At 55.4% G+C, this 26,424-nt stretch overlaps 2 protein-coding genes; one reads left to right on the top strand and one right to left on the bottom strand.

Annotated features, from left to right (window-relative positions):
• Positions 1–14,732: 14,732 nt before the first annotated feature.
• On the bottom strand, positions 14,733–16,480 carry CHC_T00009006001 (Animal heme peroxidase homologue). XM_005714347.1 is given in 2 exon segments: positions 14,733–16,448; positions 16,449–16,480. 1 exon segment carries the CDS (start codon positions 16,446–16,448, stop codon positions 14,733–14,735), a length of 1,716 nt encoding a protein of 571 aa, XP_005714404.1. The 5' UTR covers positions 16,449–16,480.
• Positions 16,481–20,406: 3,926 nt separating this feature from the next.
• Positions 20,407–22,156, top strand: CHC_T00008590001 (Animal heme peroxidase homologue). XM_005714346.1 is given in 2 exon segments: positions 20,407–20,440; positions 20,441–22,156. The coding sequence occupies 1 exon segment, from the start codon at positions 20,441–20,443 to the stop codon at positions 22,154–22,156; it is 1,716 nt and encodes a 571-aa protein (XP_005714403.1). The 5' UTR covers positions 20,407–20,440.
• The last annotated feature ends 4,268 nt before the right edge of the window (positions 22,157–26,424 follow it).

The raw sequence follows: 26,424 nt of genomic DNA, 5'->3' as shown, positions 1-26,424 counted from the left end.
CTACCGAATCAGACCTTCGACGTCATCGTCGCGAATTTCTCACGACGAGAAAAGAGGCTTCCGAAGCACACCGTCGTTGGATACACGAAGCGCAACCCCCTCGCGATCCTCAATCCCGAACGTAAGGTCGCCGAGGGGATCGCGCACGCGCTACACCTGACCGACTTGACCGATCAAGTCGGTGGGGTAGGAGTTGGCCGATCCAACTCCGACGATAAGACCAGCGCCGGGGGCAGGGGGGTCGACCCAGACGAACGGTCACCTTTGTGCCAACTGACGGCGAGAGGTACTGTACTCCCCCAGCAAAAGGATCTCGAAAATCCACCGATGGATTGGGAAAAAGAGATCGACCTGTCATACATCGACGATGACAAGCTCCGTGGCCACGTACTTGAGATGCTCCGTAAGCACTCGAGTCTGTGGAGCGGTGCGCTTGGAACGATCCAACCCACGGAGCACCGCATTCCCCTCGAACGGGGAACGAAACCGATTCGTTCTATGCCCTATCGGAAGGGCCCGGCCATGCGTGAAATGGTCGCGAAGGAGGTCAACAAGATGTTGAACGCAGGGGTTATCGAACCCGCGAGCATCGAGTGGGCGTCCCCCGTGGTGCTCGTACCGAAGAAAGACGGCTCTCTTCGGTTCTGCGTGGACTACTGGCGTCTCAACGCGAAGGCGGCAGCGGATTCGTATCCGCTGCCACGGATGGACGAATGCATCGACCCGTTATGAGATGCAGCCGTTTTCACCACGTTGGACTGCAATTCCGGTTATTGGCAGATCCCGGTCGCTCCGAAAGACCGGGATAAGACCACGTTTACGACGAATATGGGCACGTTTCGCCACTTGCGCATGCCGTTTGGACTCAAAGGGGCACCGGCCACCTTTCAACGTGCGCTCGACATAATACTCTCCGGAGTCCGCTGGCAAATATGCCTCGTCTATCTCGATGACGTTATCGTGTTCTCGCGTACGGACGCGGAACACGCAAGGCATCTCGATACCGTCTTGAGCTTTTTGCGGAGTGCCGGCAGCTCCCTCAAGCTCAAGAAGTGCAGCTTCTTCCGACCGAAGGTGCACTACCTGGGGCACGTTATATCCCCAGGTAAGTTGAGCGTGGCTGATACGGCAATCGACGCCTTCAAGACTTTCACGTTCCCGAGGACGCTGACGCAGGCGCGCTCGTTCCTCGGGGCGTGTAACGTGTACCGTCGCTTCGTCAAGGGCTTCTCGAAGATTGCCCGTCCGTTAACCGATATAACGCGCAAGGACTCGGATCACGATTTCGATAACCCAACGGAGGTTCAGCTCCAGGCTTTCGAAAGCCTGAAGGGCGGCGATGATCTCCCCGCCGATCCTCGCGCTACCACGGTACGGCCGACCGTACCTGTTGGACACTGACGCCAGTGCATATCAACTCGGGTGCACCCTCCTACAGGAGCACGACGAGCCAAACGATTGGCGCCCCGTTGGGGACTGGTCGTACTCGCTAAGCGATAACGAACGGAACTATAGCGCTACGGAGCGTGAGTGCTTCGCCGTGGTGTGGGCCGTCCGCACACTGCGGCCGTACATCGAAGGAACAAAGTTCACCGTCCGGACGGATCACGAAGCCCTCCGGTGGCTCATGTCTCTCACGGAGAGCTCGGGAAGACTCACCCGCTGGCGGCTACGTCTGGCTGAATACGATTTCACCATTCAGTACCGCCCCGGACGCGTGCATCAGGTGCCCGATGCCCTCTCACGATCGTGTCGCTGAAGGTCGCCGATGACCCTCGCCCCACCGTCGAGGTGGATGACGACGTCCCCACTTTCGACGGGGGCACGACAGTTCGAGACGTATCGAACGAGCTCGAGGACCACGTTTGTACCGCGAGCTGCGATCATCAGGCCATCTATGTCTTCGTAACGACACGGAATCAAGCCGAAGCCCGAAAAAGGTCGCGCGTACGGACGCGCGACGAACCGAGAGGCGACGACGAAGCACCCGCTCTCCAAGGACCCAATTCGTTTTGGGAGTAGAACGACGAGTTCGACGCCGCCGACATCCAGCGCGCCGAAGACCCCGAGGCTTGCGCGCTCGACTCCCCGGTCGCCCCACCGCAGGACGACCTTCCGTCCTCTCTTACGATAGAGGAGATAGCCGAGGAGCAACGCGTGGATGACTTCTGCCAAACCGTTTTGGCACAACAGTCAGAGTCCCGGGACTCCGCGTTCTTCGAGGACCACCAAGGGGTGCTCAAACGGAGACACCCCTTCGACCCTGATATCGTTCAGGTGGTGATACCTCGGACGCTCCGCGCCAGGCTCCTTCGCCTGTGCCACAACCCGGCCATCGCGGGGCACCCGGGCCAGAACCATATGTACTACGCACTTCGACGCGAGTACTACTGGCCCCATCTCGCTGCAGATGTCGCTGCCACGGTGCGAGGGTGTCGGACCTGCGCGATGAACCGGGTGAAGCTGAGGAAACATCTCAACCGATTGAGATTGTTTCCAGGTACGAGGCCCCTCGAGAGCCTCGCGATCGACATCTTGGGGCCGCTCCTCAAGACGAAGACATGAAAACGGTTCCTGCTCGTGATTACGGACCGCTTCAGTAAGCTAACGCAAGTCGTTGCGCTCCGCACGATAACAGCGCACACGGTCGCAGTTGCCTTCTGCGACTCGTGGGTGTTCAAGTATGGCGTCCCTCGCACATTGCTTTCGGAAAACGGCCCTCAGTTTAATGCCAAGTTCTTCTACAGCACGTGCCGCGTTCTGGGGATAACGAATTTGTACACTTCGGCGTACCATCCCCAGACGAACGGGCAAGCCGAGCGATATAACCGAACAATCGCCTCGATGCTGCGGAACTACGTGGATGAACACCAGGACGACTGGGATGTGTACGTGAGGCCGCTTACGTATGCGTACAACTCCCACGTACATCGCACCACACGCACCACGCCGTTTGAGCTCGTGCTCAGCAGGCCACCGCCGGAGTTCTCTCTTCGACGGGCGGACGGCGACGCGCCTCCTTTCGATAGGGGGAGCCAACGTGCCGAGTTCCTCAAGACCTTGGATTCGACTATCCAGAAGGCCTACAAGAGCCTGCGTCGCACGCAGGCTCGCTACAAGCGCGACTTCGATAAGCGCATACGACGTATTAATTCCCGGCTCCGTCCCGGAGAATACGTATATCTCAACCCCACCGATGGGGCTAAGACGTCGAACAAGCTCGCCTCGCCCGCTGTCGGACCCACCGCGTGCTCGCCAATGACCGCCGAACCATCACGATCGATCGTGATGGGGTCATTGAGCGAGTCTCCGCCGACCGTTGCGTGTAGGCGCCGTCTCCGATAGACGTGCCACGAGCAAATACGACGACCCCGCGGGACCTCGCCGATAAGGTCACCGCGGGAACGCAGTATGCCGTCGAACGGCTACTGAAACATCGAGTCATGGAAGACGGAACTACGAAGTTCCTCATCAACTGGGCGGATTACGACGCGCCCACTTGGACTGCACGGACCGACGTCCCGGAGGAGTTGGTGTCTCGTCACGCCCAACGCCTCCGGAGACGTACCGGCAGAGACCTCACCCAAACCGTGAATGCGGACGTTCACGCTTAAGGGGGGGCCCTCAACCGCTCCTTCGCGGATTAACCCCAGCCTGCACGAACAGACTAAAAGGGGAAGCGAAGGAGGACGGTGGACCCTATCGGAGGGTCACAGCCGGGGACGTGTTCAAGTCAAGTCGCCTTGACTTCTCGGACGTCAAGGACGCGAGACATAAGAACAGGACAGTACGAACTGCCTGAAATCACGAGAGCCCTCGGTGGGCAGAGTAAGCGACCGGAATGCCCGTCGCTTGTGTCTCGGAATACCCAGAAGGTTGGGGCTCACTTCGAGCTCTCAGTCCGCATCCGGGTCCGGTCCCCCGACGGACGACGTGGTCATGACCGTATCGATAGGGGTAGTACGCGAGAAAACGCGCAAAACGCTCCGACAGATGAGCAAGAGGGTGGAGCTGCGTCGGGTAAGCGCGCGCCAGGGCAGTTAAGGAAGAGCGAGCGAGCGCGTGCAACGCGATCCGGGGAACAGTGATATCCGCACGCAGGCCCGAGATACCCCAAAAACCCGCCGCCGGGACAGGCCCCGTAATAAGGAAAATTGCAGAGGAAGAGAACGTGATACGTGAGCGACGCCAGAGGCGCGCGCCATGCCACAAAACTGACTGCGTCATCATCAAACCACTGCCGCCACCATACCCCGAAAATAACGAAAAAATTAAGGGAGAAAAATTACAGCCGCACGTGCGCGGCGTGCACAGATACTGCACGCCATACGATAAGCAAAGAAAAGGCAGACGGCGCGGCCCGGGGGTACAATTACTCGCAAGAAGGTACATACGTCCGCCCCCTGACCGAGAAGCGAAGCGAGCATGAGGTGGTCGCGTGCGCCCGCTCCGAGCGGGTGCCCCGACATCTGGGATTTGTTGCCGTCCCTCCCCCGTGCTCAACGGAGGTCTAGCCGGCCACCGTCGGTGAGGAGAGGAGCACATATAGCCACCGCCCATCCGACTCGCCACCGCCGAGGGCGCTAGAAGATGCTGCGAACCACCCGCGCTCGGTGCCGACGGCAACACGGAATACCAGCACCCACGCTCTTGGCTACAGTTTAACGTTTCGTTCTGTTGCCACCAATGCGGGCGCGGGGACGAAGGCAATCAGGCACCGTGCCGCGGCTCGGCCAAAGGCGGGTTAGGACGCTCACCCGGGCCTTGGCAACACGAGACGTCCCGACGCGCCGCGCGTGACGACGCCTCGTCGCCTCGTGACCTTCCCTTCCGCCCCCCCCGTCGTTGGGCGGAAGGAGACGTAGAACTGCGGAAGAAGACGTCGTCGGGAGGCGGGAGTCGTGCCTCGAAAACCGACGTGGGACAAGCCGCCGGATCGGGGTTTTCCGTCTAACTTTCTTCGCGCGCGCTGCAAACCACGCACAGGGTGAGCGACTGGCCCCGGCCGCCCTCCCGCTACCAACGGAGGAGCGGATGACTACAGTCGAGGAGGCGACCGGCGCACGGGACTCCTGCGCCCCCGAACCTTCGCCGCCGACGGCGAACAACGCTGAAAGACACCTCCCCCACGGGATCCTACGTCACTAACCTCTCTGTCTTTGCGAGTGCGAACGCACGAACCGACCCCTCGCCGCGATAGCGCGCGCGCGCCCTGGGGCAGACGCCGAACGTAAGATGCCACTCTGGCAAAGCGGATCGCGACAAAAGGGACAGCGCCGCGGATAGCTCAGGGCGAAGCGGAGGATGACGCTTGCCCGAGCCCCGGCGAAACACGAGGCTGCGATCCGTCGCACACGACGATGCCCCTCGTAGGGATCCGATAGACAGTCCAATGACTCGGCTCGCACCCGTCGTCCACAAGTGCAAACCGGAGGCGACGCCGACGTCGTCCCGCGACCGACTGCACGGGCAGACGGCGAGAGGGAAGGACGAAAAGGGATGCCGCTGAGCATGGGAATTGATAAGCGACGGAAAGAGACCGCGGCAAAGGACTGGGGACGCCCTCCAGAGCACAAGCACGACTTCGAATGTCGTCTTCGCGGCACCTTCCGCGAAAGGGCGTAGAGATGCTCAATCCCCCACTCCTCCAGGCAGCGACCCGAAGACACGACGTCCCCACAGAGCTCCGTCGCTGGCTCGCCGCGAGCACCACGCTGGAGCACTGTCAGAGGGAATTTCTCCCCCGCCACCCCCGTCCAAGCGGGCAAGTCTTCGCCCCTCGCGGGAATGCACCGAACCGATTTGACCGTTTACACGCGAGGGGCTAGATCGCCTTTGTGGTCACGAGGTCGCTGGCCCATCGCACGTTGGTTGTGAGGGTCTACAAAAGAAAATCAGTTACCGCTCCCGAATCGGGCCTTATGCGGAACCACACGCCGCGTACGGGTGGTGACGAGGACGGCCACGGATTGAGGGTTGCAACCAACATCATGACGTAGATTATCGAATCCGGGAGCATGTCGGCCCCGTACGCAGCTGCTAACGCAGCTAAAGACCCAGACCATCAGCTGAGAGTGGACGAACTTGGAGGTCCTTCGAAGCGCCTTTCGCTGGCGGAGAACGCAAGACAAACTGGCACAAAGAAAGGCAGTTGAGGATAGTATCACTGTGTGTATGGTTGGGGGTAGTTCGAACGCGGGACGGCACTGTACGATCAGGCTCATGAGTTAGAAGCGGACTTAACGATTGACGACTCCGACCGAATCGGGGATCGGACTCCGTTGATAGGGGAACGAAGACAGCTCGGGCCAGGAGGCCTGCGAGGAACAGGCAATACCCCATCACGCTACGATGGGACACGCTACGCCGTGTCAAGAAGGAAATGCCTCCTTTGGTGACGAGTGGAAGCATAGGAAGGGCGTTATCCGAGCGGAGACTCGGACCTCGGAACGTCACTGCTTACCAACCCTACGTAGGTCACCACGGCGACGATGAGGATTTCACGAGAGCGTCCAGAAAAGCGGCAGGAAGCGCCACCGTTGCAAAGGGTGATAGGAGGACCCCTGCACGCAGAAAGGAAAGGATAACGCCGAGGACTTGAGACGGCTCTGGCTCGGTGCAAGATAACGGGAGTGGCTCAGCCAATGGGAGCTCGTTAATTTTAGCCGAAGCGCGACTCCCCATCTCAATCGCGGACATCCCGGCAATCCGTCGACGAACCCCCTCTCCCCGACACGCCCCGGACGGACCTCCGCGCATCGGACGCTGCAGTCGTACGAGAAGAGCCGTTCACTCTCGCGCCTCCCATTGCTCTACGAAGAGAGCCATGCTCGAACAGCATGAGAGGACGCGGGGTGGGACGACAACAAATCCGAGACCCCCCCTCCCTCTTTTTTCTTGTCCAGACCAGGGAGGAGGTCTTCCGCGAGCATAGGGGAAAGACTCGCGAGGAACTGCCTTAGGGGCTTCACGGGAAAGGAAATGACTAGGGATGTCGAGAGCCGGTCTCTATGCTTGCACGCTCAACGGTTCGTACCGTTGGAGGGCACTGACGACCCGGGGGCACGCCTTTCCGGGGGACGGTAGCTGGAGTGCGACGGAACGTCCGACTCCATCTCGTGGAGGGGCGGAAGCGCTATCTTCGGTGGGAGGACCACCCCGGACGTGAGTTGGACGGGACGGCTGGTCCGCAGGTCACCGAGGAGTCGTGCACACGACCCTCCTATGGGTCCCGACGTTGAGGGAGAGGCACGTGTGTAGGGGAAGCCCGAAGGTCGTCTCGCTCCTGGCGATATCGATCGCGCTCGACCGATAAGTGTTGTAGCATGCTGCTCTGGCGCGACGCCGATTCACGAAGGGTCTCGATTTCCCCGTGGGCATGGCGGAGTTGTGCACCGAGGCGACGAGCCTCGTTACTCCGCTCTACGTACCAACCGGCCAGTGTCCGGAGGAGGCCTCCAACTTGCCAACCTCGGCCGACCGAACGGCCCAGCGCGCGCGCCACCCCTGGGATAGCAATGATCTCGTTGTGACTCAGATCAAGGCTGCACGTGGTCTTGGGACTCACGTCACGACATGAGCCGGCCCCAAGAGGGGGCGGGAGAGCCGACGGAGCGCCTACCGCGGCACTGTACCCCTCCCCCGAAGGGAAGAGGGAAGTACGTAGGGAATGTGCATCTCGGAAGGCGACAGACGGAGCTTGGCCATCCAAATCGCGGTACCGCTTCCGGCGCGCTTCTCGGGCAACGGACCCCACGCCTCCCTTGCTCCGGGAAGGATCCGACCCGAGCGGACTGGGACGCGCTACGAAAGCATCCCCTTTCCAATCGTAGACCATGTAGAGGCTCCGGGTGCTGGTTGTGTAATCGTTCCAAGAACGCCGATTGCACTCGGGCACCGCCACGGCGTGGTGCATAAGATCGAGAACCAAGGAGTAGGACCATGGGACGTGCGGGGAGCCGCGCTCCATGGGGTGCAAGGTCACGTCGGGAAGCGACGGCGCGACCCGGCCAAGGAAGGACAGCACGCCGACGGGCTGTACGAAAGCCCTACCATGCGATGAAACCTCGGCCATGTAGGCGGTGCATAGGGACCACGCCCATTCGCACTCCAAATTGTAGACCAGCTCGGCGTAAGCCGGGTGTACCGGGTCATTACAAGCGAAGCCAAAGTGTCTCAGAGTGTAGGGGAGTAACAGATGCACCCCTAACGACGGGAGTGCCTCCCCTATAACCGCGGGAAGCTCGGGGAAGTCGCTTCGGGACAGACCGGAGGCGAACGCGGCCGACGGGAAGACGCGTCCGTCTTCTTCCGCAGCATCGCGATACGCGGACCAATCTGTTGGCGCCACCGCGATGTAGTGAAGGTGCATCAGGGAACAGGCCGATTTTTGAAGGGCCGCCCGAGCCTTCGAATGGGCACGAGTGCGGGAGCTGACGTATAGCCCCGCTACCTCCGAAAGTACGAAACGACGGGGATCCCGGGGGCCCCGATGGAAGAGGTACGTCGACATCCGGTCGACGTACTCGGCCTCCTCTACACTATAGATGAACGTCCTGTCGCCGGGTATCTCGTCCGGAATTTGATAGGGGGCACCGTCACTCTCAGATAGCAAGCGCCCTAAGGCAAGGGACGCCTCCTCAGCTCGGCCACCTGCGTATATGGTGCGAATCCGGAGTAGATCAGGTCGCAAACATGCCCGCGCCAAGAGCTCACCGACGGTGATGCCCGACCGCGCGTGGCGACGCCACGCGTAGTTTAGGCGACTGAGCGGTAGCGGAATCGACCGCTCCAAGGGAACGCCCAGCCACTGCGTGGAGGTGTCGGACACCTCCTCCTCCACGACCCTGCGGAGCCGGGAAAAAGGTGTCGGCGCCCCGGGACGCCGACAACTACCAGTGGCCCCGTGAGAGCCCTAGACGGGACGGTACGAACCATCCCTCGGCCATGCCGCGAGCTCCCCATCGTGCGAACCACTCGCGCCACCGACGGGCGCAGCCAACGACGGAGCGACGGGCGGCGAGGGATCCAACTCCTCGGATACTGTAGAGGCTCGGGTTTCTCGAGGCTTTCGGAGAGGCCTCGGAGGTCACCAGAGCGGCGGCGCGGAAGGGTTGAGAGCGGCCGAAGGCGACCGCGATGCCACCTCCTGGACGGGGGTGGGGTGATCCATGGTCGGGGAGCAGACGACCGGTGCGGCCGATCCAATCCCAAGGGCCGGCAGAGGACGCGCGGGGGCGCCCTCAGGGGTAGTGAGGGGCGACATATGGCTAACGTAAGGACGCGGGCCAATCCAGTAGACGAGGGAGTAAGCTGGCTCTTGGGTAGGGAGAAAAAAGGGTGCCCGCCAGGTCGGATGCAGAAGAACGGACCCCTCCGAAGGGAGTGACGGGTCGACGCTCAAGGCGAGCCCAGATGGGGCACGCACGACTAAACGGCAGAAACGAGCCGATGGCGACAAAGGGGAGGCGAGGTCTCGGGACGCCAGAGAGAGGGGCGATAGATCGACACGCGTGCAAACGAGGGCGAAGCGGGACACCGAGAATGCCGACCCGAGAGCGGGGTCGTGGGAAGGGGTAGACGGGACCGTATCGATTATACGGTCAGCCATGATTTCCGCTCTATGAGCACCCGTGGACACGGACGTCCCCGCTTAAGAGGGGGCCGTGTAGTATAACCCCCCCTGGGGCTTTTTAGTTAGATTAGATCAACAACGGATCTGCTGCTGTAGAGCCCGATGCTCTACAGTACCACTGCGCGTGGCCACGTGTACCCCTCGGGTACAGGGCACACGCGTGCGCACGTGTACACGTGTACGCGCGGGACCGAAGAACGCGCACACACGTGTACTGTCAGCCCCGATGGCTGACAGTATTACAGTGTCGACCGACCGCTACAGTACATCGGTACTGTACTACTATGATAGGCTATTATGTACATTAAATATGGAGCGAACCGGCGGCGGTGGAGGAGGACAAGCACGGACCTGTCACCCACCAACCGTCAAGGTCCGACTTCCCGCTTATTCGAAGGTAACGCTCGCTAATTACCTTAGAGCGGCCCCGAGCGCGGGTTGAGTACGCGCGCGGTACGCCCAAGAGCCGGCTCCGCCTCCGCCCGTCCGTACTGGATCGTTACCCAGTACCGCGCCGGGGCGTCGAGGCGTCGAACCGCTCGCGCGTACCGGCGTCCTCCCCGTTCCCGCTCTACCACGCTCCCGGGCCCGCTGCCCGGTGCCGTAAGCTGGTGTCCTGCTTCACCCCCGTCTTCTCGATCGGACGGGGTCTCGGTCGAACTGTGCATACACCCCTATCGCTGGGGGTGTTTATGCTACAATTGGTAAGCAGTACGCAAAACCCTACTGACGCATTAACGAAGAGGAACTTGGAGATGTTCAAGATTCTTAACGGAATCATGCAGAGAGGTCTTGTAGAGGACGAGGTTCTTCAAGGCTCAAGGCGGATCAAAAGAGCATCGAGCAAGTAAATGTGACACTCGAACGCCTTTACTCGCTGTCGTCTTCCACTACCTTCATCCTCTTTGTCCTTCTAGGCACCAATTTATGTTCCGATGAAATCTTCTTCTTTCGTGTGCTGGTGCTGCGCTGTTTTCCAGACTTCTTCCGGCTTCTCTTCCCTTTCCCGACCGGCTGCAGCTGCAGCTGTCTCACCTCAGCCACTTCGAAAGAATCACTTCCTTGTCCAAGACACGCACCCAAGACACCGGGTCGATTAGAAAGCGCAAATTGCTCTACAGGGTCTAAGACGTGCCCCTTCAGGGTGTTGAGAACCACTACGTGATCTAAACGCCGGCAAAGGGCGTCCAAGGCGACGATCCTTACCAGGAAAACGCCAGAAACTCGATCACTCATCCACTTACTGTGACCTTCCAAGATGGATACGTCGCACTTCTTGAGGCGGTATCTTCCAAGGTTCTTCTCAGAGCCTCTCCACTCGCATAAAATTTGCAGGTCCAATGCAAATTTTAGACTTGGAACCAGGATATGAAAAATTCGCTCGCCCACCCTTGCAGTTCAATCTAAGTTGGCTTTGAACTTGGATTAGAGTTTTTCGAAACAGGGTCCAAATGCAGGATATTTGGACCCTGTTTGTCCAGGATCCAATTCAACATCCAAGCAGAAGTAGCACTGTTGTACCACTTCCATTGGTCCAACACTGGACTCGAAATGGCGGGAAGCAATACCACCGAAACTCCAAAGCACAAGAGTGAATCCGCGTGGTCCACACAAGCATGGCTTCCCTGCGTCTGTCTCTCAAAGATGGAAGCACACAACTATGGGGGCCGGAAAGGGATGGACGGATGATGAAAGTGTTGTTGCTTGCAAAGCCTTCATCAGGTCCTCATAGGATGTAGTCCCTGGTCGCATCATGTCGCTTGGCCAGAAGTATTTGACCATATAGTGCTTGTGTGCCCCATGGAAATCGCGTTGAATGTTCCCAGCCTTTCCAGGAGTAGATCCGCCATGACTTCCCTTTGTCCCCCCATCAGTACAGAGGCTTACCATATGTAGCCAAAGAGCTGCTGCGTAGTCCTCTGCATCATTTTCTACACCTTCATCAAGGAAAGCACGAGCAGCAGACATGATGTGACTGGTTGCTGGTTGAGTTCAGATGCGGACTCCGTACTAAAACAATGTGCCCAGTGAGCAGCGCATGGAATCCAATGGAAACGTGTCATCCTTGGATGAACCCAAAAATCCCAAAATTTAAATCTCGTTTTCCTCCTATCACAGCTTTACAGGTTTCACAAATTTTGGAACTTGGACCCGAAAAGGGCTGTGCTGGTGGAGAGGCTCTCATTCCACACTTGTAGTTCGGCTAAGTTCCGAGCTCCTATGCCTTTGCGTGGCATCTCAAGCGCTGAACCCTCGCCGACAACACAGCGCAACGCGTTGCCGAAGGACGCACGCGCGCACTCGCCGTGTGTTGCTCGGCAGAACACGGACTCGCGTGTACGATATGGCTGCGTCCGCTCCTTCACCTCGCAGTGACCACGGCCTCCGATGGAAACAAAGTCGTCAGGGTGGCTGGTGCATTACCGATCCAACCACTCCATAGCCTAGACTCTCTTCCGGAGTCCAAAGACCAGCTCGACTTCCGCGTTCGACTGCTCGTCCCACTTCACCACCCCAAGTTCGCTGGTGATTGGACTGCCTGCCTCATCTAACATCGGCACGACGCTCGCCTCTAGACTATGGAAGTCCACTTTTCAAAAGGTCTTCCGCCTGCCTACACTCCTATGTGAAGCGTAGTAACGTCCAGGGCGGAAGTCGTGGGTCTTGCCGGAGGCGAACACGACGCGTCGCACCTCCCAACGCCGTTGCTCGAAGTCCAACAATCCAACTTCGTTCAACAAACTCCACCTCTCCATCACTGAAACCTCCATCTTCCTGCCCATTCTCTCCACCAACCAAGAAAGAAGCACCCTCGACGCCTCCTGCCCTAGGCTGAGATTTTGCAAGACCCTCTCTCGGTTGAAGGTCTGCTATATCTCCCGAACAACCAACAAAACCTCTCTTGATTTCTATTTCCCTCCTAGCCACGCCATCGACTCGACCGCACCCTTACCTTCCCTTCCGTGAGCCACAGGCCCACCAGACAGCGGGCAACGCACGACCACCGATCCTTGGCTTGCCGGCACTCTGTAGGTTCGAGGAGGTCGCGCGCGACATGCGGATGAATAGGCCGGCGGAGATTGGGCGTTTCGGAGAAAGGGAAGCGTCGGTGTGCGGGAGGACGGCGAAGGTCAGAGGACAGTTGCAGTGGACTAGAGTCGACAGGTGAGCAGCGGATGACGTGCAGAGGACCGGCGGTGTGGACCTCAGGAAGGGCGGCGTGCTACACGAAGCGAAAAGCAGCGATCGCGAGCGGGCTGTGTGAGACAATGGCGAAGAGCGGCGAAAGCGAACGCCGCAAGTAGTGCTCGAGCTTGCGACGAGCGCGAGAGAAGGACAGCAAGAAGACAGAAGCGATGAAAAGGCGCAAGTCGGAGCGCGGAGCGAGTAAACCTACGTCCAAGCGTTGGATCCGTAAGTGGATCTGGGCTATCACCGCCCGAAAGTTAGCGATCTAATCTCCGGTCACGGCGGCGGTGTCAGGTACGTATAGGGTCGGCAGCGACGGCAGGACGGCCGGCGCCGCGCACCCCAATTTAGGGCCAATAGGAGGTGTGTGGGAAGCTAGAAATTGAAGTTTATTTGGATAGCCCTAAATCTGGGAAAAAGGGAAAATTATCCGGGCGACGCGCCGGCGGGAAATCCCGCGATATTAAAGTCTGAGGGCGGTATCCCGGCCGGCCCTCGGGGGTAACTTGCTACCCGATCAGAGTGCCCCGTTCGAGGCTGGAGACTCTCCGTCCGAGGTATCCCCGTCCCCCTCACTCTCGCGACTCCTTTCCCCGCCACTGCGCGCGACGAACGCGGCTACTACTAACCTCATCGTTCCCGTTCTCCCACATTAATGCCATGTCCTTTCGTTTCTCAAATTTGCCTTTCCCCTCTGATTCCGAAGGGAAGTCTCGGTGCCGTTAAAAATACTCCGCAAGCCTTTGCTGCTAAATAAGAATTCCAGTTTGTGAGCTTGCAGAAAGTAGTTGCCAAAGCCAAAATCGGGACATGATACCGGCTTTTGTCGACTGTCTCTGTGCGAAAATTATACTTTTTTTTGTTTGTGGTTACTTGTACTGTTTCTTCGTTACGAATTCGGTTGTGCTAAATACGACGTGATAACTTTCCTTTATCGATCAGTTGGATAGATCCTTGCACTAAACGGTGTGACTGTGCAGGCTTGCGCGATAGTTGACGGAGGGTATTTCTATGCCAGAAGATGAAAACGCGGAAGGTCTTTGCAAAGGATGTAACAATAACATTTAGTGAAGAGTCTCCGGTGCTTAATTGCCTAATTGCCTAATTGAGGAATGAAATTGAAATACCGTGATTCATAAGCCTAAAGAAGGATAGGCTTTCTCGGTGGATCTACTTTGCGAAAATGAAGAACCAACCAAAGATCACTAGGAAAAAATTAAGGACGTTGCAACACTTGTTGAGTGCGTTGCGGCAAATGTTGAGTATATGTGAGGAAATGTCACAAAGGGAGGAGCCTGTCGAGAATGCAAGAAAGCAGAGCAGGAAAGGTCAAAGGGAGTTTCTGCTGCAAACGCACCGTGAGCAAGATGGAAGAAAGAGGCGTGCATTATACCAGCCCTCAAAATGACTCTCTTCTTCAGAGCACATGTAAAGACTGACCACAAGATTGCTGACGCGTTTTTTTGTCATCCATTCCCTACAAATTGAAACGACAAACTCCTCAACTTCGGCACTTCTTCTTCGTCCACTGCCGTGAGATACGCATTCTTTTGTAATTTGCAGTGGTCTGCAGTATGATATTCCCCCTGAGGAATATTAGGGGGAATATCATACTGCAGACCACACTGATGATGTTCTTTGTTTTCCGATTTCAAGTGATAGATTTGAAGGTGCGGTATAAAAGTGAAAGCTGTTTGCTCTAGAGAGGCATAGCGTACTTCCCATGAAGCGGCAATTGTTAGAACGTTTTCCTGTTTATTATTTCATTGGAGAGGACTTTCAATGTGTAGAAAAATATAGCTGCCCTCCCCTCCACTTTCCCAAGAAAAAAAAGTGTGTCGATGGTTAAAATATCAAAAAATTAATTTCGAAAATGCGCCTGTAAAGGGCGTTAGAATCCCTGTCGCAATTAGTTGGTGAAGAAGGGATTGTCGGGCATGTCAGAGGGCGATATGTTGGTGTTCCTGAGCAAGAGAGCCTTCATGGTGTCCTCTCCATCCAGGGCAGCTTGGAGCCTGGGGATGCTAGCGAGAACGCGGGGATCATATTGGAAGGTGTTCACGTAGAAGAAGCGGTCGCCATCCCTGAAGCGGCCGAACTCCTCCTCCCAGATGGCGAGCATCGTGGCGCCCATGGAGCTGCCAGGGGCATGGTCCTCGGCCATGAGGCCGATCCAGGCCTCGATACTGTCGACGTCACCGTAGACGCTCTGGAGCCTGCTCTGGACGTTGGGGTCACTGGAGATGTCCGAGAAGCTCCTGACGATGGCTTCCCTTCCGCGACGGAAGCGACGGCGGATGTCGGTGTACAACATGACGCCATGGTCGCGACTGCGCTGGAGGTTGAGGGCAATGAGGTCGAGGCCGATGACTTCTTCGACGTTGCTGAAGAGGAAGTTGCGAAGGGCGTCAACAACCATGAGATCGATCTTCTGGGCACCGGTGTTCAGGACACCGCGGAGGATCGGTTCAATGCCCTCAGCTATGATCGGGCCCACGCCGGCGAAGAAGGTCATGGTGAGGTCGAGCGGACTCATAGGAGTCAAGCCTGGTCCGAGGCGAGTGATCTCGTTGTTGACAAGTGTATGGCCGACGCGGAAGGAGGCGGTGGTGAAGAGGATACTGGCAGTGGGGTCAGTAGTGCGGATGAAGCCTCTGTAAGGGGGAAGAGTGCGTCCGGTGATGGCGGGGTACCACTCGTCGAAGACGATCCTCTGGAACTGGGCGATGTTCACCTGGCGGGAGTTGTTGAAGATTTCCTCGTCTTCCATTTCTGGGAAGGTGGCCTTGATCTCGCGAGCGATGTCATTGTGCTCACGGAGGAAGACGGTGTGCAGAGTGGTGAGGACGGGGTGCTCGTTGGAGCGGGCGTCACCGGCGACAAAGAAGTTGGAAGAGGGGGTGGGCTCGTTGGACAGGCCCAGGGTGTTGAGCGGGAGGAGGTCGTTGGCGCTGGTCTTGAGCTCGCCGTCGACGAAGGAGCGCAGAGCATCGGAGCGAGCCTTACTGGGCCCGTAGACGGAGTCCAGATCCATGGCGGAGGTGAGGATGTTGATGGCGCGCTCGACGCTGGGGCGCGTGCGGAGCTCCTCGCGCTCAGAGCGGAAGAACATGAGCTGAGAGCCAGATATATTGGCCATGATGGGGTCGTCGGCGGGGATGTCGATGAACGCGGGCTCGGCGGTGGTGCCCTCGGCGCCGTTGTTGGTCGGGGTGGAGGCACAGGTGTGGTCAATGAGCTGGCCGAAGAAGGTGACGAGCTCATTCAGGCCGCGCGGCTCACGGATGTCCATGGTCTGCATGGTGAGGCCGTTGGAGATGAACCTGGGGGACGGGAGTTCGTCCGAAAAGAGGAGCTCAGGCGGGCTCTGGAGAAAGTAGGAGAACTGGGGCAGGCCTGCGGAGCCCTCCGCACGGTTCAGCTCGGTGGCATCGTTGGTGCAGGTGCCGTCGAAGGTACGGAAGCGGGGGTCACACTGAGTCTTGGTGCGGCGTTCGAAGATTTCGCTATCGGGGGCGACGCCGTCGAAGGCCTCGCTGTCGGTCGGGCCGTTGCCACTGGTAGGCTGGGCCACGACGGAGCCCAGCAGGCAGACAAGGGCAAAAGCGACGATGGCTTTGTTCATGGTGAGGGAGATGTGACTGCCGGACTGAAGCTACTGAGTTGGCGGGGAGGTGGAGAGACGAAAGGGACGGGCGGCGGGGGCGGCTTTTAAGTTGTTCGCAGAGAGGAAGGGAGGTCATGAGGAAGTTAGCTTTGCCATTTCTGCAGACGCAGCTGGATGATGGCAACACACGGCAACGCGGTTAAATTTTGCCAGCGGGCGGACAACGAACCCGGGCACCCTCCCCTGTCGTAAAACTGTGCTTGTGTAGCAGGGGTAATGTCGACGTGTGCCTCCGTCACCTGAAGCGGTTGATGTGGGATGTGTGTGTGTGTGGGTTGAGGCGGGCAGCGAGGCAGCGGGAGCTGTGCGTGAGATTAGTCATGCTAGCTTCCGTCATTCAATGGAATGGTGGGAAGCGTTGCCCTTCCGCGCCTGGCATACAAGTTTGACAACTGAGACGGCAAAGCACGTCGCGCGCGCACCAATGGCCGTTTTCCAACGCCAGGGAATGGCTCCAGCGCACTCGCTCCACGCGCGCATGTGCGCCGCTCCCTTGCCAGCGACTACGGAGAAATGTTCACATCGAAGTGATGTTCAATATCGGTATACAGTACTCCTGATAGAAGGGGTGAGGGGAGTCAATGCGAGAGGGCGGCACTGGTTGTATAGTTGTTCGAACGGGCGGTCGGCGAGAATGATATCGTCGCTGCCATGGTCCTACCCTGTTCTCCCCCGATGAAGGGTGTGGAGAGAATCAACACGAACGAAGAAAGGGCCATGTAGTCGTTCCAGCGGGCGATCTGCGAGAATAATGACGAAGCGATAGTCCCGTTGCTTCCTCCCTGGTGAACCGCGCGGAGGGAGTCGAGACGAGTGTACTGTGAGCCTCGTAGCTGCGGGAACTCGCGGTGCAGAGAGGGTGGCCACCCCGCGAATAAGCTAGGATTTTGCCGTGAGGTGATAGGAAGAAGAGAAGTAGACGAATAGGCCTCTGCTGCAGTGTCTGTATGGGAAATGTGGGTGTTCTCCCTACATTGGCAGGATTAGAGCAGAAAGAGAGTTCTCCCATGTTCTACTGGCCATCATCGTTTCTCATCCGGCATGTTCGGTACTCTCGTCCAGCATAGGAAGTTCGCACCAGTTCTAATTTTACAAACTGCTGCGAATTGCGGATATCAGCAATCAAGGCTGAAAATGAATATACACTATTGCTTCGGATACGGGATATTCACAAGATATCTTCGGGAGCGTTATCGAGGAGTGGCAAAAAGCAATGAAGGACGTGAATATTTGAATGAGATCTGAGCATCTCCTACTTACATTGTGAAGTGCAGTGAAGCGGAGACTACGGAAGCGATAAATGTAATCCCTGGCTCACAGACTGCGGTATGCGATAGGGCGACAATTAGAAAAGGACTAATCTTCAGCATACGAAGAAATTGGAATGGGAGTGTACAGTATCAATTTAGACGACACACAATCCCGCTGATGATGCCACTTGGAACAGGGAATTTATATAAGTCTGAGCCGGGTTACGTCCGACATTGTAATGGCGCCGTGGCACTGCAGTGGACAGACTGCATCCTGTCCTGATTCCTACCCTGCTTTCTGCCTTACTATATTGAACTGCTGGGGCTGTGTGTTGGAGTTGCTGGAAAGTGGACAACAATAACAGCGACAAGGTAAAACGTGAGGTAAACGTCAGTTTTCCCTTGTTGTGAAAAACGCAATCCAGCAACAAGGCACGAGGTTCAAAAAGCGAAAAAAAGAACTGATCATCCACCAGTACAGCACAACATGAGACACACGCATGGATGTACCCTTCAAGGGTATTGTACACAATTCAGTACCCTTGGGTACATAACTGTAAATATTACAGTGCAGTACGTAACGCACACAGCTAATGTCTATCCGACCAGGACTTGTATGACGACAGCTCTTTTTGTCGTATGTTACACGTGTACATAACTCCCCCACGGTACTCAACACCGCCATCGCTCCTTCCCTCAGTAAACACGACTAAGGTCTTGAGTCTCTCCTACACTTTTTTTGCAAAAATGTATAAATTAAATTGATTCTTTGAAAGGCTATCTTGGACACCATTTCTTTAACGTGCTTGTTTCGGCAACAACATCTTGCAGAACACTGGGATAGCAGAGCGTTGGACACGATGAAAAAACAAAAATGTAATAAAGATTAAGTATGTATTTCCCTTGCTAAACTGCCGTTTTTCGTTTCAATGTTGTTTTTCATGCGGTAAGATGGTTTGAAAAGCTTCTTTTCCAGACATATCTAGAAGCAACAAGGAAGAGCATGAAATTCGCACAAACTTCTCTTTGGTCAACGGCAGAAGTGCAGCGGTGGCGGGGTATTCTTCCTTCTTGTCGAGAAGGCACAAATCAAGAAAAAATAAGTTGAAAGAACAATCGGCCGATAGACACTAAAGAGAAGACGATTTGCCTGGACAGTAGGCCGAGGGATCGGATGATCATATTCATTGCAGACATATTTAAGTTTACGCATGCAGTTCTTCAAAAGTAAAGAATGCGAATCCTGAAATTCAGGAAATATAACTTCCTGAAACAGGCTTCCGCAAAATAGTCTCAGCACAACTGCGATTATTACTCGTAGCTTTCTTTCTCACCCTTTCTGTACCGTACCAAATACAAAGCGTTGGCACTTGGACTTCATCGCAACCGCAAGCCGCATATCATTTCGGAGCGCAGTAGTCGCGAGACAGGTCTCTTGTCCGTATTCTTGATGAATATCAAGAACCGCGGAGATGATCCTGCTTCTACGTCGGCTAACAAGTAGCATTTAGCTGTGCAGTGACATTGATGCTGCATGCGCATCATGATGAGCGTATACAGCCGCTCATCAGGGCGTTGCGAATTGTTGTAATACTGTTTGGTGACCACCGCTTTCCGTTATACTTCGAAGAGGCCCTACTGGTTATGTTCCGCTTTCATTGAAGCGACATCAGGTCGCTGGTAGAGGTAATTCGATTGCCCACAGGTAATCTGCATACCAGTCGAAACCGTTACACAGTAACACCTCTTCTGACAACCTGCGTGACACTGCGGCGCGTCGGCTCGCCAGCAAGATGGAAGAACTGTCCGCGCGGCGCACGTCACAGCTCACAGTACACTCGTCTCGACGCCCTCCGCGCAGTTCACCAGGGAGGAAGCAACGGGACTATCGCTTCGACGTCATTATTCTCGCGGATCGCGCCCGCTGGAACGACTACATGGCCCTTTCTTCGTTCGTGTTGATTCTCTCCACACCCTTCATCGGGGGAGAACAGGGTAGGACCATGGCAGCGACGATATCATTCTCGCCGACCGCCCGTTCGAACAACTATACAACCAGTGCCGCCCTCTCGCATTGACTCCCCTCACCCCTTCTATCAGGAGTACTGTATACCGATATTGAACATCACTTCGATGTGAACATTTCTCCGTAGTCGCTGGCAAGGGAGCGGCGCACATGCGCGCGTGGAGCGAGTGCGCTGGAGCCATTCCCTGGCGTTGGAAAACGGCCATTGGTGCGCGCGCGACGTGCTTTGCCGTCTCAGTTGTCAAACTTGTATGCCAGGCGCGGAAGGGCAACGCTTCCCACCATTCCATTGAATGACGGAAGCTAGCATGACTAATCTCACGCACAGCTCCCGCTGCCTCGCTGCCCGCCTCAACCCACACACACACACACATCCCACATCAACCGCTTCAGGTGACGGAGGCACACGTCGACATTACCCCTGCTACACAAGCACAGTTTTACGACAGGGGAGGGTGCCCGGGTTCGTTGTCCGCCCGCTGGCAAAATTTAACCGCGTTGCCGTGTGTTGCCATCATCCAGCTGCGTCTGCAGAAATGGCAAAGCTAACTTCCTCATGACCTCCCTTCCTCTCTGCGAACAACTTAAAAGCCGCCCCCGCCGCCCGTCCCTTTCGTCTCTCCACCTCCCCGCCAACTCAGTAGCTTCAGTCCGGCAGTCACATCTCCCTCACCATGAACAAAGCCATCGTCGCTTTTGCCCTTGTCTGCCTGCTGGGCTCCATCGTGGCCCAGCCTACCAGTGGCAACGGCCCGACCGACAGCGAAGCCTTCGACGGCGTCGCCCCCGATAGCGAAATCTTCGAACGCCGCACCAAGACTCAGTGTGACCCCCGCTTCCGTACCTTCGACGGCACCTGCACCAACGATGCCACCGAGCTGAACCGTGCCGAGGGCTCCGCAGGCCTGCCCCAGTTCTCCTACTTTCTCCAGAGCCCGCCTGAGCTCCTCTTTTCGGACGAACTCCCGTCCCCCAGGTTCATCTCCAACGGCCTCACCATGCAGACCATGGACATCCGTGAGCCGCGCGGCCTGAATGAGCTCGTCACCTTCTTCGGCCAGCTCATTGACCACACCTGTGCCTCCACCCCGACCAACAACGGCGCCGAGGGCACCACCGCCGAGCCCGCGTTCATCGACATCCCCGCCGACGACCCCATCATGGCCAATATATCTGGCTCTCAGCTCATGTTCTTCCGCTCTGAGCGCGAGGAGCTCCGCACGCGCCCCAGCGTCGAGCGCGCCATCAACATCCTCACCTCCGCCATGGATCTGGACTCCGTCTACGGGCCCAGTAAGGCTCGCTCCGATGCTCTGCGCTCCTTCGTCGACGGCGAGCTCAAGACCAGCGCCAACGACCTCCTCCCGCTCAACACCCTGGGCCTGTCCAACGAGCCCACCCCCTCTTCCAACTTCTTTGTCGCCGGTGACGCCCGCTCCAACGAGCACCCCGTCCTCACCACTCTTCACACCGTCTTCCTCCGTGAGCACAATGACATCGCTCGCGAGATCAAGGCCACCTTCCCGGAAATGGAAGACGAGGAAATCTTCAACAACTCCCGCCAGGTGAACATCGCCCAGTTCCAGAGGATCGTCTTCGACGAGTGGTACCCCGCCATCACCGGACGCACTCTTCCCCCTTACAGAGGCTTCATCCGCACTACTGACCCCACTGCCAGTATCCTCTTCACCACCGCCTCCTTCCGCGTCGGCCATACACTTGTCAACAACGAGATCACTCGCCTCGGACCAGGCTTGACTCCTATGAGTCCGCTCGACCTCACCATGACCTTCTTCGCCGGCGTGGGCCCGATCATAGCCGAGGGCATTGAACCGATCCTCCGCGGTGTCCTGAACACCGGTGCCCAGAAGATCGATCTCATGGTTGTTGACGCCCTTCGCAACTTCCTCTTCAGCAACGTCGAAGAAGTCATCGGCCTCGACCTCATCGCCCTCAACCTCCAGCGCAGTCGCGACCATGGCGTCATGTTGTACACCGACATCCGCCGTCGCTTCCGTCGCGGAAGGGAAGCCATCGTCAGGAGCTTCTCGGACATCTCCAGTGACCCCAACGTCCAGAGCAGGCTCCAGAGCGTCTACGGTGACGTCGACAGTATCGAGGCCTGGATCGGCCTCATGGCCGAGGACCATGCCCCTGGCAGCTCCATGGGCGCCACGATGCTCGCCATCTGGGAGGAGGAGTTCGGCCGCTTCAGGGATGGCGACCGCTTCTTCTACGTGAACACCTTCCAATATGATCCACGCGTTCTCGCTAGCATCCCCAGGCTCCAAGCTGCCCTGGATGGAGAGGACACCATGAAGGCTCTCTTGCTCAGGAACACCAACATATCGCCCTCTGACATGCCCGACAATCCCTTCTTCACCAACTAATTGCGACAGGGATTCTAACGCCCTTTACAGGCGCATTTTCGAAATTAATTTTTTGATATTTTAACCATCGACACACCTTTTTTTCTTGGGAAGGTGGAGGGGAGGGCAGCTATATTTTCTACAAATTGAAAGTCCTCTCCAATGAAATATAAACAGGAAAACGTTCTAACATTGCCGCTTCATGGGAAGTACGCTATGCCTCTCTAGAGCGAACAGTTCTCACTTTTATACCGCACCTTCAAATCTATCACTTGAAATCGGAAAATAAAGAACATTCATCAGTGTGGTCTGTAGTATGATATCCCTGTGGTGAATCTGGGGAGGGCAGATGACGAAGGATCGTGTTCTGTTAAGGACATCGGACAGTACCTTGCTGGCGAGATATAAAGGGATGTGTACTTGGGGTCTAGGTACTGTACTGACGTATCTGGGTTATGGGTTATATGCTGGATGGACTCGTAACACATTGCGCAGTAGAATATAATAGTGAGTTGATTGTACTTTGTCTTCATCGTCTTGAGAAAAAGTTAAGCTTAAGATTTACAACAACTGTCAACTATCCGAGAGGACGCATTTCGCACAACGCATCTGCAACCAAGACTGCTGTCTTGGAATCCACTCGCCCATTTGCTGACCCACGGGTTCTCCGCGGTCAGACTTGCGCGTGTGCAGACTCACTCGGCTGATTACCCCGGACGGACCGTCGTCCTGAAATAACAGCGACGTGAGTACCGTCCGCTGGCGATTACTCCGGGCAGTTGCCCTGAAATAACGCGCGGTCTGGACATCAAGAAAGGTTCTATTATCAATCGAACCCAAGAAGACTACAATCGATTAGAGATTCTACAGGGGAAAGTTGCAACAATCCCCCCCTGATATTCCTTTCTCCGTGCGCACAAGAAAACCGCAAAAGGGGGACATGGGTAGTGCCAATTACAAAAGAATGCGTATCTCACGGCAGTAGACGAAGAAGAAGTGCCAAAGTTGAGGAGTTTGTCGTTTCAATTTGTAGGGAATGGATGACAAAAAACGCGTCAACAATCTTGCGGTCAGTCTTTACATGTGCTCTGAAGAAGAGGGTCATTCTGAGGGCTGGTATAATGCACGCCTCTTTCTTCCATCTTGCTCACGGTGCGTTTGCAGCAGGAACTCCCTTTGACCTTTCCTGCTCTGCTTTCTTGCATTCTCGACAGGCTCCTCCCTTTGTGACATTTCGACCCATCACCACTTAATCCCTTATCAACCTCAATATCGCCTATCAGTAACGTTCAAGTTTCAGAGCGCCAACCCCCAAAACATGCCTGCACACGACTCACTTTTAAGTGAGAAAATTGAAACGGGACGTTTGCTAAAACTCGGTCATTCAGCTGAGCGTATCATGAAAAATTATTATGTGTCACGGCGAACTGTAACCAACATATCTTCAAGCATTGACGCAATTTTGAAGAAAGCGCAGACAGCGAACATGTCGATGCATGCCAAGACGATGAGGTCTGCGCAATTTCCCCAGCTAGAAACACAAATTATGCACTCCACATCCCTCGCTCGCGCTGCTAAGATGCATGTCACTCATGCCATAATTTCAACCAAAGCATTATGCTTGAAAGAGGAACTTCTCAAGCAAAACATTTCTGTTGACGAAGCATATACGCTTCAAACATTTACATTTTCTCGGGGATGGACGGATAAATCCGTAAAGCGCCAGTTGTTGCGGTCGGTAGCCCTCGATGGAGAATACGGAAGTGTTGATGTGTCTGGAGTTGCTGCTGATATTGTAGCCTTGCGGGAAACGCTTCGCGAGTATGAACAATCAAAAATATAATGTTGACGAGACGGAATTGTGTTTTAAACTTCTTCCCCGCAGAACCTCTATTTCTTAGAAGGATAGTTGTGGTGCATCTATCTGCATTTTATGGTCCAAACTAATCCCAAAATCAACGCTATTCGTGTTGATAAAACCTTGATATCCACGGTTGTCTATTTTGCATCTCGCCAGCTAACCGTTTCCACGGTTGCCGAAATTTTTTTAGAAAACCGTACACTATTGTAACCGTATTTCCAACACGGGGGAAACCGTGTTCGATATGTGGGCGACCTCTTTATGTCAACCAGTATATGTACACGACCACCCCGCGGGCAGATCTGTACATATGTTCCCAGCATCGTTTTCTTGCCTTTTCATAAACGACCGCATTAACAGTTGAACGCTCATACAACCCACGCCAATCTCTGATCCGTTACCCATGACATCCTTGTGGCCTGGATCCGCTCCGCGACGCCCACAACCCTTCTATGCCAACGACCAAGTGTTCTGTTCCCTGCCTTGCACTGTTTTAGTCACGTGTGGAGCCTCGTTTCCCGCAATGTTTCCTTCGCCGAAAACCCCCATATCACAGAGCTCATCGGCGCGGAACAATTGTAACAGTTCCCACCGCGATAAATTTAATTGATAATTGACATTCTACCAGCAAGAGCGTCGCAGAGTAGCATGCACTATATTCTAATCCTGGTTCATAATAGGTGGACTGACCAGGTTGTTGTCGACCCGCTTACCCGCGTCTTTAAATCTTACAATACCCATATCCTGCGCTTGCCTTTTAAAGGCTGATCAGCAAGTCGTTCACCGCACGTCAAGTCATTTGCGGACCATTCGTAGTGTCTTCGTGTCCTAGTACCAGGAGAGTGCACTACATAAAGAGAGAACGTATCACTTTGTATCTGTGGGTCCAACAAAAGCCAATCTTCACAATGACATCAACTACTATCGACGGTACAATATGTGCTGAGCCCTGTTGTCGTAAACATTCGCTGATAACATGGAGAACGGAAGAGGAGGCATTCTTGGCAGAACCTTACAGTAGCAATGACTAAATCAGTATGGGCGGTTTGGAATTGTGCGCGACGACAAGACGTTCTATGATGAAGCGTAACACGCACAGTGTCCACACTCGCATGTGTTGCTTCCTTGTTTTCGTAGCATTTGTTTCGAGATATTCCCACTGTAGCGGCAGCGGTTATGTTGAGCGGATCTGAATTGCGCCAGTCAATTCATACTGGCACGGTGCTCAGTACTCGTTCCTTTTGTACATGTACAGTACGCGCCGCAGCTTAGGCCCTGCCAAGTGTTTCCAAATCCTTTTGGTATGCCGGAAATAGTTTGCCAGAAATAGTTTGCTTACAACTGTCGCAACTACAACTCGAAAGCGTGGCACCGTAACTGTAAGGGACAGTACTTCACGCCTGGCTTCGGTCATTCTAAAGATTACAACTGACCTGATGGTCTTGTTTCACTGGCCGAGCAGTACGTCTTCTGTAGCCTGACCGACGGATCACGTCATCGAAGGGTTCGGATTGTAGTATCAGTCCTTTGGAGCGTTTGTCAGTGGCGGAATGTTTTGGTCAATCCTCTCCAATGCCGATTGTTTCAGTTTGCCTTATAAATATTTTATTCATATGATTTTGGGAAATGGGAAATTTGCGAAATGCAGCTATTCACACTTAGGGGCGTTCCGCAAGTTTTGTGCCTTTAGAGGTTGCCGGAAGTCTGTTCGGGCGTCACAATGTCCTTTCCGCTTATTGAATGTCACAAATGGAAGCAGCCCAGTGAAGATGTAAGCAAGTAGAGAAGGGCAAGTCAAATAGAGTTTCTTCTACTGTACTATATATGCACAAGCAGCCAGCTGAAAGAAAGAGAGCTGTATATCGGCCCTACAGAGTGCCCTTTTGCAGGGCACATGTGAAGGCTTGCAGTAAATTCTTGACTAGTTTTTTATGGTCTTTCGTCTACAAGTCAAAAGGACTGCTTCAATTGCATTATTTCTTCTTCTTACTCATCTTCCGCTGGGACAAATACACCCCTTTTCTGATTGACACTAATCGTGCCGCTACGGGTTGCATGTGCGAAAAGGAAGAAGAATCACGCCGCAGATCATCATGGTGCACGTTTTTCATTCACTGTTCTTGAGAGACATACGGAACGGTATAAAAGTGGCGGGCAAGAGAAGTATATATCTTGTTTTGAAAGAAGGCTAGAGCTGATAGAGATGTTAGAACTACCTTCCAGTTTTATATTTTTATCTGAGAGGACCTTCCATATCTGGAAGGTGCAGCTGTTCTAAAAGAAGAAAGTCGGGTTGGTACGTATTGATTAAAATGTCAAAAAGTAAATTTCGAAAATGTGGTTGTAAAGAACGTTAGTGTCATGAGAGCCATATACACACACGTATCACACGTACAACAGCGATCAACTCACCACGATCGCTGCCGGC

Source organism: Chondrus crispus, genomic scaffold (genome assembly GCF_000350225.1).
Source record: "Chondrus crispus Stackhouse genomic scaffold, scaffold_179, whole genome shotgun sequence".
Lineage (NCBI taxonomy): Eukaryota > Rhodophyta > Florideophyceae > Gigartinales > Gigartinaceae > Chondrus > Chondrus crispus.
Note: the sequence above shows the minus strand (reverse complement) of the source record. Positions and strands in the feature narration are given on the sequence as shown.

Excerpts from the sequence above, each read along its gene's own strand:
- CHC_T00009006001 (XM_005714347.1), bottom strand. The coding sequence starts at position 16,448 with ATGAACAAAGCCATCGTCGCTTTTGCCCTTGTCTGCCTGCTGGGCTCC.
- CHC_T00008590001 (XM_005714346.1), top strand. The coding sequence starts at position 20,441 with ATGAACAAAGCCATCGTCGCTTTTGCCCTTGTCTGCCTGCTGGGCTCC.